Genomic DNA, 13487 nt, shown 5'->3' on the forward strand with positions numbered 1-13487 from the left:
ATCTGTTTTCAGAAAGATGGGATTTTTCTTGTTATACTAAGCCCCAGTGCAAACAACTCTCCTTTAATTTTGCTGCTGAAAGTGGTCGAAGAGAGCAAATGCCTTAGCTGGTTTGCGTTATAACCTACCTGTCCCACCATCGGGTCACTTCTAAGTGACTTCATTGATGCAACAGCTTTCACCGTGACCACCAAGGTATCTTTGATAGGAGCTGGCTTAGTGTCTAAAAATGTTTAAAGGACCCTGTCTGCCACTGAACTATGAACAGCCCTATAGGTGCTGCAGCTTTTAGAACTTCAGTTCAGCTTAGGGCAACAAGGTAAAAGAGCAGCACATTCAGAAGTGAATCATCAGTTTGGGAAAGGTATGTGCAAAGAATTCAAAACTTCACTATCTAGTACTTACCACATTTTTATTTTTTCCTTAAATATGAACTTGTTCACTATTTGCCAAGACAGATTTCTGGTATATGTGACAGATGTTGGAATCAATGAGGCTGCTGGCATGGGGGGGTGGGGGGAGGGGGACCGGGCAAAATGTGCCAGCAGCCAGTGAAAAAACATTCAAAGCAGGGCTGAAATGAGAGGACTGAAAGTATTGAATTGAGAACTTACCTGTAAAGGTTGAGTGGTAGAGCGAAAAGAGTATAGAACAAAGCTGTATTTGTGGCTCTTGAGTGATGAGGCTGCAGGGCTTAGAGTGGTTTGGAGAAGGGTAGGAAGTAGCTTGGAGACGGAGGTAGCAATAGCTTTATGAGAAAAGGTCAGGAAGAACTGGGAGAGAGGTAGCCTTGACTGGGTACAAGGGTTTGGGGAACAGATACGTGACGAGAGAGTTGCGTGACTGAAAGCTCTGGCAGAAGCCAGGTCTGGAAACCCTACTGTAAAACTTGGTCCCATTATGTTTGTGCATGTGTATTCCCTATATAATAAAATGAAGCTCACAATATTTGAACTTAATCAGCTTTCTTGGTGCAGTCTGGTCTCAACAGCACACCGCTTTGTGCAGGCTAATTGCACCTTCTGTTTGCCAGCATTCTTTACAACCAGTGGGAGCCCTTTGTGCAATTTCCATACCATTCCCATTGGGCTGGGCATGCCTCTGCCAAGAGTAGCCATTCGGTTTTGTTACTCATCATTTATAGTCTCTTCATGTCTTGGGCAACATAAAGCCTGTGTATTTTGTTAACTGCATAGTGAAAGTAAGGACCCAACTCTCATATGCCCAGAGCTCCAGTTCGAATGAGATTTAGGACATTAAATCACTAAGAATAGTAGTATAATAGGTAATGTTTCTATTTATTGTAGTGTGTTTTGCCCTGGCTGTGCATTTTACCTACCAACTTTTAGATTTGATTTCTGACCATTAAATTTCACTGAAGTCAATAGATATTTTTAAAGAACAAGGCTGCCACATGTTGTGTAAAATAACCAGTGTAACACAAAATCTCCTGTATAAGGACATGGTTACATTATCTTTGCCATTATGTGTGTTAACAGATCATTGATCTAGTGATGATATTAATGTACTAAACTACAAAACTGCAGGAAAATATCATTACTTTTTGCTGCTGATTGGTCCACTTGCACTGTGTTTATTCCCTCATCTGCACATGGAATGACAGTGTGAGTAGTAGTGCCCTTTTTAAAAAATTAATGTAAAACTTAAAAAGAAAAATATGTGGGTAGTGTGAACAAAATTTATGATGATATGATAATTATGTTTTATTGGCATTCATTAGCATTCATGTACATCATGCTTTTATAGTTTTACCATTTTCAAGAAGTGCAGCAACCCTAATAAAACATTTATGCCTTACTGCAGTATGATGCATAAGTGTGAATATGTTTATTGGTTGAGGATATATGTCTTTGTTCAGAAGCTTGTATTCCCTTTGTTTGAAAATACTCCCCATTTATTTAGGAAGCCCCATCTAATTGGTGTTTGTCTGGCCTAAAACTGGAGAAGTAAAAATACTGTCAAGTGCAGGTCTATTTTTCATGCATGAATTTAGAAGTTATACATAATGCATTTTTTAACTTAAAAGAAATTGATTTGCTGCAATATTAAAAATATATTAAGCTCTTTGTTAGCAATAGAAACTTCTCACTTGATGTAGAACATTGTTCTTATTAGAGAAGAGCATTGTAGTTGGAGATCAGATTTCTGTATCAGAATTTTCCACTGTTGATCAGGCAAGCAAAGGTTGGAAAAAACCCCACCCATATTGTATTTTATTACATATTTGGATGTTGGCAGTCATAGTCCCCAACATCAAATTTGTTGACAAGCAGCATGTAATTAATTCACTAATTAAAATGACTTCTTGCCAGCCATGGAATATTTAGTTTATCCCTTTTTTTCTGGACATCACTGTCTTTCACTTATCTCCAGTTTGTTTTATACTGTGAACTTTGACAAACATTGCTAAGGGTCAGAAAAAGCATTTTCCATCTTCGTATGATCTAATCTCCTTTGGATTCATTTCCCTTATGTGATCTGGCCAATACATAATGTTTTTTGTTCCTGGCCAGCTGATGTAAAATCATGGCCAGTTGGGTTATACTTTTGAGACACTTTTTGTTGTTAATGTGAAATATGTGAGAATTTGTGTGAAAGAATTCAAGAACATTTTTCTGGAACAGTACGGTGTAATAATATGCATAGTATAGTTTTTATGGTTTCTCTTCATCAATTGGACCTCCTTCTTCCATAGTGGAATGCACTATATCAACTTGAGGAATCTGCAAGCTTCTGATAACAAATTGCTGATGACTTCTAAATATCCCTGTACTTAATATACTGTATTTTTCTAAGCCCCTTCCTGGGGGGCTCTTTGAATACATTATAGTTCATATTTAGTTTCTCTTCTTTAATTTTGTGTGTCTTCTGGATGCATTTACCTTTAAGATCATTTTAATGTTGTTTTTCTACACCCACAAACCTTTTCACTGAATCATAGAACATCTCTTTAAGATACAACAGACTGCAGAGAGATTTATCCCATTGTTGTTCTTCCATATTTTGCCTTGGTCAGTTGAGTGGCCCTTGGAATGGGGGGGCAAGGGCAGGGGGGGCGGGCAGGCAGGAACGCAGATTTGGAGTGTATTGTGCAATTCTGAAGGAAGCAAACCAAAGTATGAATCAAATTGCATCACATGCACAGTTTTGCTCTAGGTTTCCAAAACTGATCATTCCTTTTTTACTATGATGCCCTGCAATTTGAGATTAGATGGTAACTGGAAGGAAGTAATGGCAGTTAAAACAAGAAAAACAAGGGGGCAGGTGTCGTCTTTTCTCATACCATGTACAAAGTTGTGAATGTCACTGTTTCGCAGCCAAAATCCTGCTTTAAAAAGGACAACTTCATAAATATTTATTAACAATATGTGTAGTCACATTGACAAACACGATGCGAGCAAGTTTCATGACTTAGGATTCAGTAGAGGATATTCACACCATTTAACTGCACATCCCCTAAGACATCCTAAGTTATGAGGACAAGGGAACTTTTGGTTAGGTGCAATGTCAAGAAGCCGTACCTAGAAGCTGACAGGGACTATTTTTGTGTAAGAAAAGAGAAAATGTTTGTCAATGCAGTTGTCAGGGATATATGGGATAACACATATGGCAGATGCAAAAATGTTTATTTGCAGACCCACTGGTGTAATGTTCCACAAATAATATTAATAGTTTTCTTCAATCATCGTTTATCATTGATCTCTCAGGTAGTGGTCAAGTGGTAGAACAGTATGTTTTTTCATGTGTGTACAGCAAATAAACTGAACTTGATTTGGATGCTGTGTAGTATAATCTCTTGCTTTTGATTAACATGATTCCAGCATCGCATGCCCAGGCCCTTGAATAAGGAAACATCTTTTTAAACTACTGCTGTAAAGAGTTTCCATTGCTAGTGTTGCACTTGCTCAGTTTCAGAAAGAAGTAATGCAATCATATCAAAAAGGCTTTGTCATTATGAGCCATGTATGTATTAGCCAGCATTTTGGAAAAAATCTGACAGGAGTTTGGCTTTTGATGACTGTGGATATGCAAACTCATTTCTGAAGGCTTTAGGTCCTGCAAAACTCCAGTTTCTTTATCAGAAGCAGTAAGCAGGGAAACTTTAGAGTATCAAGGACAAGGTATATTATCTGAAAGGGGAAGGAGTCTTAAGACAGATAGTCTTAAGTATTTGAGGCTATTTCTCCGGTTGTGGAAATCTTGCTTTAAACAAATTCAACTAAAGCCAGAATCTCAGATTAGCCTGTTGTTCAGAGCTGTTCTTTCTTCATGATGAGTATATATACTTAATGTTAGGTCTTTTAAATTCTTTTTTCTGAAGTAAAACCAGGGAGAAACAGGGACATTTTTTAGGAGCTGTATTAGAAGGCAGAGGTATATTTATGAAATCATATGTGAGACTTCTGCTTAGAAAACAGTTGCGTCTGTTCTTTGGTACCAAAGTCTTTCACTCATCTAACAAGTTCATTAAGTGTATTTGAGCACTCCACTTTGCTCACTCTTTGGTTCTGATTTTCCTGCTTCCTAAGTTTTCTTCCACTGGCTTCCTATCTCATTGTACTCCCATAACTCCACCTTTTTCTTCAGATATCAGGATAGGGACACCTGTGACTAATCTTCAGTTACCAGCTCCTGCTATTATTCCTTTGTGAATAAGAAAGGGATGTAAATATAATGCATTTATCTTAACTGTCAGTGCATTATACCCTGTCAGTTTCCTGGAATGTTCCCTACACAACACCTTTCTTCCTTCATTACATTGAGTATCTTCATTTTCCTCCTTCAGAATGTTCAAAACCCTCATGTCTTTCAGGTAACATTTTGCCAATAAGTACTTAGTGTTGTTCCTGCCTCATCTCTTAATCCACTCATTTTGCTTGTTTTGTGGTAATAAAAAAAACCCAAACAACAAACCATAAAACCTGAGGCAGAAAGATTTGTTTTCAGTCTCATTGTTGAGGTTCTTTTTATTAGTGCTATATTTTGCTTAGCAGTATTGTTTTAATTTTACAAATAAGTAATAGAAAAATCAAAGGATTCATTTCTAGATCATACAAGTGACTGATGGGGACAGAAGTATACAGAAGTGTACATACTTCAGCATACATTTAGAACATGTATGTGCACATCTTTCATTCTGATCTTTTCTAGCTACACGTGTTCATCTATGATGGGGTTCTTGTGTCTAGCTGAGTTTCTGAAAAACAAGAAGTGTTTCCTGAAATACTAGTTTATCAGTCAGCTTCTAGAACATCATACAGGAGTTGACCAGAGAGAGATAAGGATATACCTGAATTCCTTTCTGTGGCATTTGCCATGAAAATTTAAAAAAAAAACGGGGGGGGTGGGGGGTGGGGGAGTGTGTAATTCCTACTGTCCCTTGCTTTCTTGGCAATACCCTATTTAATTCCCAGAACAGATGTAGTATAACTTGTGCAGTACTTACATCACTCTCTTTCATTCCTTGAGAAGCATCCAGGCTGCATTCTGCAAGGCTCCTGTGGAAAACATGTTATCATGTATATTGACTGTGCCATGGATGTAAAACAAGAGTTGACCTTAGGCTACCTTGTGAGCTTTTATAATTTCACTGCTCACAACGTACAAATTGCGTATGTATTCCTTTATGTATTTTGAAGAAAGAAAGAGTAAATAATGTCAGTTATATACACCTGTAATATCTCCGATCTCATTTATGACTGAATCTTAAACCTTCAGCACAACTTGAGCAGCCACAATACCCACATTGGTAAGTAATAGAAGAAAAACTGAAGGGCAATGCATATTGCTGTCACAACTTTTTCCCAGGTTGCTGTGGTATGTAGCATTTTTCTTAATGTCCTAGTTCCATGTCCTTATGTGAGATTATCAGCATTTATTTTTTCTTATTTTTCAAAACAAAAATAAATGTGTTTTTTTTTAAAAAGTTTCAAATTGATAACATGAATTGGGGTTCTACTCGATTATGTCTTACTGTCTGGAACTGGTAATATCTCAACCAAGATATTGTTCCAAGTATCTTTGCTCTAACTCCTGTTGTTTTCTTTTCAAATAAGGGTCATTTTTTCCCTCTTGAGGCTTCTATCTTTTTTTAAAAAAAAATAGGAAAAATATAGCAACTAGGTTGCAGCTGCATATATTTTAATTTAATCTGTCCTCTAAAGGAGACATACTATATTTAAGAAATACAGTTTTTTGTTGGTTGGCGTACTAGAATTGCTTGGAGATTTGCTTGGAGCCCCATGAAAAGAGTAATGTGGGTGTTTCACTTGAGAGTTCAGAACAAATGCTATTTTAATGCCATAAGATGAGGGAAGGAAAGCAACAATTTACATAAATGGTTCTAGTGTATTTTGCTAGGGGACATTCTATCAGAACTAAATATTTCAATTGTTAATATATTACTTAGTTGCATTACTTTCTTGAGAATCAAGTGCAAGTAAAAAAGCATTCAGTTGACTGTGTTTTGAATATGAATTTCTCCCTTTTGCATGGGTCAGGTATAAAGAAACAGGGCAATCTAACTTGTGCTTTTGCAAATGTGCTCCAGAGAGCATAAAGCATAGTTGAATTTCTGTGGTTCATTCAGTCTTCGGCTTCCTTGCTGAGATTTCTTAAAAAAAGACAGTTAATGTGCTTTGAAAGGGTTCACCTCAGTTCTGTGGGACTTTGTTTTACGTAAGCTATGAAACAACCACCAGATATTAAAAACTTTCAATTCAGTCTTAACTCAGACTAGGATATCCCTAAAGTCATTTTTATTGTCTTCTTCCTCTCTACTTCAAATGACACAAGTTTAATTTATCAGTAAAAGAGGTATAATTACTGGATTGAGCAATCTGAAAAGAACTTTTGCTGTAAATAAATGATTTATTTTACATGCTTCCAACAATATGAAGCCTTTTGAGCAGCTACCTCATTTGTTTCCATCCTCTGCACCATTTAGGAAAAAAACATATATAATGAAGGAAAAGTAATCAGGTAGGAGATGTGGGGAGCGAGGTTATAATGTGGTATATTTAAAATAAAAATCTAATGTTGGTCTGGCATTAAAATTTTCTGGTTGGGCAGCATAATTTTTAACTGGGAATCTTGATAGCAGTGGCTAAAAATCTCTAGGCCTGGGTCAATAGGAATCTGTATTGCATTCTGTCAGGTATCAATCATGATACTTGCCAGGCCTGATACTCCCAGTCATAGAATTCTATGATCATACGATTTGTAGAAGGTATAGGGTGTTTTTTTTCTTCAGTTAGTGTTTTAGGACATCATTACTCTTCATATCCAAACCAGATAAGTAACATGTATTCTTTCAGAAATGTTAGTGAATTCAGCATGCAACATATGTGCCAGATTGGTAATATACTGAAATACAAATGGTCAACAAAGCAAGTTTTAAATGCCATGGTAAAGCATCATTTATTCCAGAAATTAGAGTCTGTGTCTTTGTCCTCTAGAGGTGTCTCAGAGAGTCAAATTGATGTCTTGCATGTACTGCTAACTGATTGTGTGGAAATTTTTTTAAGTTCACTTTTTCTTTATTCTTCTGTCTTTTTTACCCATCTTCCCCCATTGTAGCAAATTAGACGGCCGGATGAAAGCAAAGGAGTTGCTAGTAGAGTTGGATCCCTCAAAGTAAATATGTTTCTAACATTTATTTTGCAAGTTTTCTTCTATAGCCTACACTTTTCCTTTTGAAGGGGGAGGTGAGGGGAGGGAGGGAAGGGGCTTTTCCATTTCTCACCATCCCATCATTTTTATTTCAGTATTCTTATTGCTGTTGGGTCACATTTTGTTTGTTTCTGTGCTACACATAGAACAAACTACTGAAGGCAAGCTGCCAATTAGTTAGCTTTGAATGTCACCACAAATAAGAGATAGTAACAACTTTCTTGAAATGCCTATAATTTGGTGATCATGATTAAACCACTTCTCTGATCTGTGTTGTTTGTTAACTGCCTGTTACATGGAGAAGTGACTTACTCATCTTCAGACTACTGCTTCCCATCTTGAAACATAGTTAAATTTTTATAGTGCTCACACTTTCTGTGTTTAATTCTGCAAAGGGCCGTTACAAGAGAGTTGAATATTTCATGTATGTCTAGTCTTTAAATCAGAACAAATCCAACTAAATAGAGGAAATGAGAGAGGTTCATGTAAGGCTAATAAGAATGGAGCCACTGTTTTGCTAATAATTAGTCCCTTCTGCCTTTTTTATGTTTGTACAAAGATACTCAAATATTTAGAGCACTTAACAGGCAGATATCTAAATCAGTACCCACCACGCATAGTGTTGCACCCTAATAAATGCTTCAAAACACAGGACGTAATCTATACCAAGATGCTGATCATATGCAGTCCAAGCCATTCTGTTCGGGTTCCATCTCAACAGTTGCCTCTTTCAGCCATCCAATTTTTCACTTTTTTCCACATTATTTCCTTTTAGCACTTTCTCAAGCACCATTTATTTCGGTTTTCTTCTGTATTCTCCTTGCCTTTCCTGCCTTCTTGGTTTTTAATCTTTTGGTTTGGTTTTGTATGTGAGTGTATTGCCTTTGTTCCAGGACAAGCCATCCTCTCCATTCTCTTAACACTGCTCTGCAGCTGCTCTTTGTGAAAATGTTATTTCACTGAGCATAAAGAAGGTGAGGGAAAGGATTAATTATGCACCTCTTTCCAGTGATGCCACCATTTAAATTGATCTCAGTGCAGAAAAAGAAGCCAGTTGTTATTTATTTATACAAGTTATAGCCAGAGGCATCTATAGCATTCCTCACTGTCTGTGAGGCTTTATCTTTTCACCTTGTTTGGGGGGAAGAGGTTTCTGTTACAGTGTAGATGAGAAGAGCGCTGTACATGAATGAGGCACTGTTTCAGTGGGAGATGTTCAGGACCACTGAATTCACATGGAGGAAAATGCAAGACAGCCACAGTTTTTAGAGCTGTTTTTGAAAACTGTGGATGTAATTACTGTGACCTGTGCATTTTAATGGGTCATCGCTTACAATTCTAAATGCATAGTGCAAATACATATGCAGAAGATGTAGCTTATTTAGGTGGTGGGATTCACCTATCGTTTTTATGAGTACTTGCTGGCACATAATTTATGATTATTATTTGTAGAGCTGTTTGCCCAGGATTTAATTTCATGACCTAAAAGATACTTAGACACAAAATCTTACATGAATATCCTTATAGAAAACTGCAAATCCTAATTGAGGTTCCCAAACACAAAAATGAAAAAGTTATTTTTGCTGGAAATAAATTCTAGAACACAGCCTTGCCAATAAATAAGCAAAGAAATAAAGAAATAAATAAACAGTGTAGCAGAGATTCAATAGCTTTAGAATTATCTGTCCATTGATTTTTCAGGGTTTTTTTCCTGTATTGATAAAAGAGCAATGTTAACCAAGCAGAAGTATCTTGTTCCAGATTCCAAGTTTACTGAGCTTGTAAGTCTGTGTTGTTCAAAGCACTTTGATGTTTTGAAATTTTTTTGCCAGAGGCAGTGAGAAATGCGTTATGGTATGATTTATTAAAAAAAAACAAAAAAAACCCAAAAACAAACAAACAAAAAAACCACTAAAAACAAACAACCCAAAAATCAACCCACAAACACAAAAATCAAAAGACAAAAAAGGTGACAAGAGGTTGCTTTTTCAATTCATTTTCTGATGTTTACATGTAGCTCCATCGAAAGCTGGAGGAGCTCAGAGATCACCTAGAAGGCAATGTCAAAGGATGCTCTCTCCGAGTAAATGTACGATTTCACTCGGTGATCTGTTTTTTTTAAAACTTCCGCTGACTGGTAACACCAAATCTGAGTGGTTTGTCCTCTCATCCTCATCTTTTTCCTTTCTCTCTCTCTTTCTCCCTTTGTGTTTTCTTTCTTTTCTGGCTGGGGTTTCATTTAAATGTGTGTGAGAAACCAGACCTAATTGACAAGGTTTGTTTAAAAAATATCTACTGCATTTTAATGAATGCTAATCAAACTGCTTGGCTTTACAGCAACCTAAAATCCCAAGCAATCCCTTTCCAAAACTGAAGTTGCATATCTAGAAGTTTTCTGAATATTTAACTTAGCAACAAATAAAATAGATCTCCTTAATTTAAAGGATAAAAGTATCTTCTGCCAGTGATTGATAGCCTTACCTGAACTGAAAACTGTGGCTCATATAAGGTAACCCAAAAGCATATAGGTTCACATGTACCTCTGTCTTTACCTTTAATCTTTTTGGGTCCCTACTTTATCTCACAAAATAGGTTAACATTTGGGGGTTTAGTATTTTGGGTTTGTAGCAGACTAATAAAAAAAAAGATCTGCAGCATATTTCTTATGTGTTTTAGGTTTATTCTTTAATGAAAAAAAATGTGAAAAAAGGATTAGGATCTAGCATGTCAGTTATGACACCCCTATAAAGTTGCCTATTTTTCACAGAAATCTTTAATAAAGCAAATCAAATCCAACATAACAATACAGACAGCAGTACCTTGTGTTTAGTAGTTCACGTCATAAATTAAGATCACCTTTTCAGTAATTCTGTAGAAATGAGTTTAAACTGCCTAATTTAAGGTATAATGAAAATGACAAAAAAAAAAAAAGGGACAGTTGTAAGCATAGTAGATGTGAAAGTTAGTAACCCTTTATCTCTTTGCACATTCATCCAGTGAAGATTCTCAGAATAATTTCTTTAAATTCGTGTCCTGTTTGTGTCTTCCATACACTATGACTGTTGTCATTCTCAGCACTATCATTCTCTAATGCATAATCCACTATGGTTATACAGTGCAAGATAATTTTGGTAATGATAATGATTTGATAATTTTTACCCCTTTTGGATGCTTTTGCATATTCAGCTATGTATTTGGCATAAAGTTGATTTCTGCTCATTGTCAAATAAAGTCACTGAGTTTATAGTCTTTGCAGGTCAAATACAAGGAAATTGAGCTGTTAATATATTGCAGCTTTTTATAAAATAAATTTAATTAAAGGACTGTATCTTTTCCCTGGAAAATCTTTTAGAATCAATTTTTTGGGGGAATAAACCATGATATTTTAGATTTGGTGGCAACTCAAATTTAGTAGTCCTAATCAAGATAAAGCAAGTTCCTTTATTTTAGATTCCTCGCTCTTAAATTAATGATTTAGTACTAGTGAATAAATGTAAAGCCAGAAAAATACTATGCCATGAAATTTTGTACAACAAAAAAGATTATTTCAGAGATTGTCACATGGGGAAGAATTTCAAATGAAAACCTGTGACCACATTAGCCATGACAAATGAGTTGTCATGAAATTATTCTGTTGCTCTGTGCCACTTTTTCTGTTATTTCGTGGCCATACACTACACACACACACACAATGTAATAAGGAGGTCAGACTGTGAACTAAGAAACCTTTCAGTTCCTTAAAACAAGCAGGACACATTGCAAGTAAAATCACATACAGCTAAAACCTGCTGCTTTGTCACTGCTGCTCTGCTTCATGCTGTAATTATGAGTGTTTTACATAAGGCAACTTTTAAAAGACGATATACAAATGACTGATCAAAGAAAAGAACAAATCCTTATTAATAGTGGACAATTGGAAAGAAAATAATGAGGGATCTGTTAAATATTTCATCTTTTAAATTATTTTAATCTCTTCCATATTGCTTTTGGAAAGGGGTTTAAATGTAAGTTGTTAATACTCCTACAATGTGGCAAATGTATTGAATGGTGTGGGAGGGGGAGCATATAGTATCTGATGGCCAGCCCCATAAGTAAAAATGAAATGCTATTGCACAATTGTGTATGCTATTAAGGTGGAACCTTTGTTCCAGAATGAACTGCAAAGTCATGCTTTTCAGATTAAATTCAAAGGCCATTGGAAATAAGTAGGAAATGTTGGAATTCTGCAGAATATCCCAGATTCCACCAAAAGTTTAGAAACCCTGCCAAATAATTAAAATAAAATTGCACTGAAAATCGGAATTAAGCACTTTGGGGGTTTTAGGAGTTTTCATTTTAAAACACTACTTTCAATATCAGCAGTAGCACGTAACAAAAAAAGTTATCCTGACCTGAGATTTGTTTTCTATTTCTTCTTGAGACATTCATTAATCTTCCTTGCAGCTATTCCAGTTCTTTTCATGTCTTAATCCTTTGACCACTCCCAGAGACCAGTGTTTGAAGCTTAATATTGTTCAGAGAAATAATGTTCAGAGACCAGTTTCTGAACTTAAATATTGTTCAGAGAAATTAAGTTTTCTGTCACTTGGACAAGTTGTCATTCCCCTACTGTTCAAATCCATGTAGCAGTAGCAAATAAGTGCATTAGCTAGTGAGATGACCAACAGTGAAACCACTGCTTGTTTTCTATTTTAGAACTCAAAATACCTGCTAAAATTGATACCTTCCTGAAAGTATGGAATTAATCTGAAATTCAACAGAACTATACTGCTTCAGTCTGTGTTTTGAAGATTTTTTTTTGTGAATTGTACAGGCTCAGAATTTTAAATGCAAGTTTAAATTTTGTAGAAAAATATTACAGAAAGCTTATCAGGAAAAAAAAAATTAAATCTAAGTGTAGAGGTTCTACACAGAGTTCCCAAGTAATATGCCAAACAATTTCTGTGTGGCTTTTGGCCAGCATGGTTCCAAATCAAAGGTTCTGGTTTTGTTCAAGACAAATATTCTCAGAATTCATAGCAGAGGCCAGATACTGTCCACAGATGATTTTTAATGAAACCGGGATTATAATTTTTCATACAGAGCTGTATTTCTCAGAGTCTGTGGTCTTCTGCACTGTGTTCTGTCTTTAAGTACCTGCATTCTTTGATCACGGTGAAGGATTGCATTCACAGGGCTTTTACTCCTGTTCTTAATATTCCGTTATTAAAGACCTGAGTCAAGCCAGTAAGGTCCTCAAACTAACAACAAATTGCCCTTGCAGCCTTTGAATCAGATTCTCAGTTGGTGTAAATAGGCATAGCTCTTTTTAAATCATTCTCACAGTGGGGAATTTCTGTGACTGACAATGCGGCCCTTTTACTTGGATGTTCATGGGGGAAAAGACCCCAACAGCTCAAATGTTAGCACGTTAGTTTCACCTAACACAATATGTAGGGATTGTCACGTAGCATACAAAATAAGGAGAGCTGCTCCCTCTCTTAAACTGAAAGAATCAATCACTGGAGTTCATATATGACAATAAATTGTAAGCTGAGCAGGTAATAGATTGCCAAATTATCAAAGGAGGTTAGAAAAGTACTGGCAGTTAATTTTAGTAACACAAAAGCAATGCATTCTAAAATGCTGAAATTGGGCACATGGTCAAAAATGGAGACTAGTTAGTGAGAAATCAATGACATAGAAATGATCAGGAAACGCTACGTGTGCAGCATATTAAACAGTCTCGTTGCACGATCCTGTTGAAAATAAAACAAACAGCAATCACTATGTGCAGAAGTGTAGTATGAGCATAA

At 36.1% G+C, this 13487-nt stretch overlaps 1 protein-coding gene across 9 annotated transcripts in view; it reads left to right on the top strand.

Moving 5' to 3' along the window:
* Positions 1–13487, top strand: part of GPHN (gephyrin) — a 296958-nt gene that overhangs the window by 209627 nt on the left and 73844 nt on the right. For 6 of the 9 annotated variants that reach the window (XM_056345747.1, XM_056345749.1, XM_056345751.1 and 3 more), the window contains one exon: positions 7600–7656. The exons of the other annotated variants lie outside the window; for them this stretch is intronic. In XM_056345747.1, the coding sequence (XP_056201722.1) occupies positions 7600–7656 (57 nt within the window). The remainder of the gene's footprint in view (positions 1–7599; positions 7657–13487) is intronic. 9 annotated transcript variants of the gene reach the window in all.

The sequence above is a fragment of the Falco biarmicus genome, chromosome 7 (genome assembly GCF_023638135.1).
Source record: "Falco biarmicus isolate bFalBia1 chromosome 7, bFalBia1.pri, whole genome shotgun sequence".
In the NCBI taxonomy this organism is placed as follows: domain Eukaryota; kingdom Metazoa; phylum Chordata; class Aves; order Falconiformes; family Falconidae; genus Falco; species Falco biarmicus.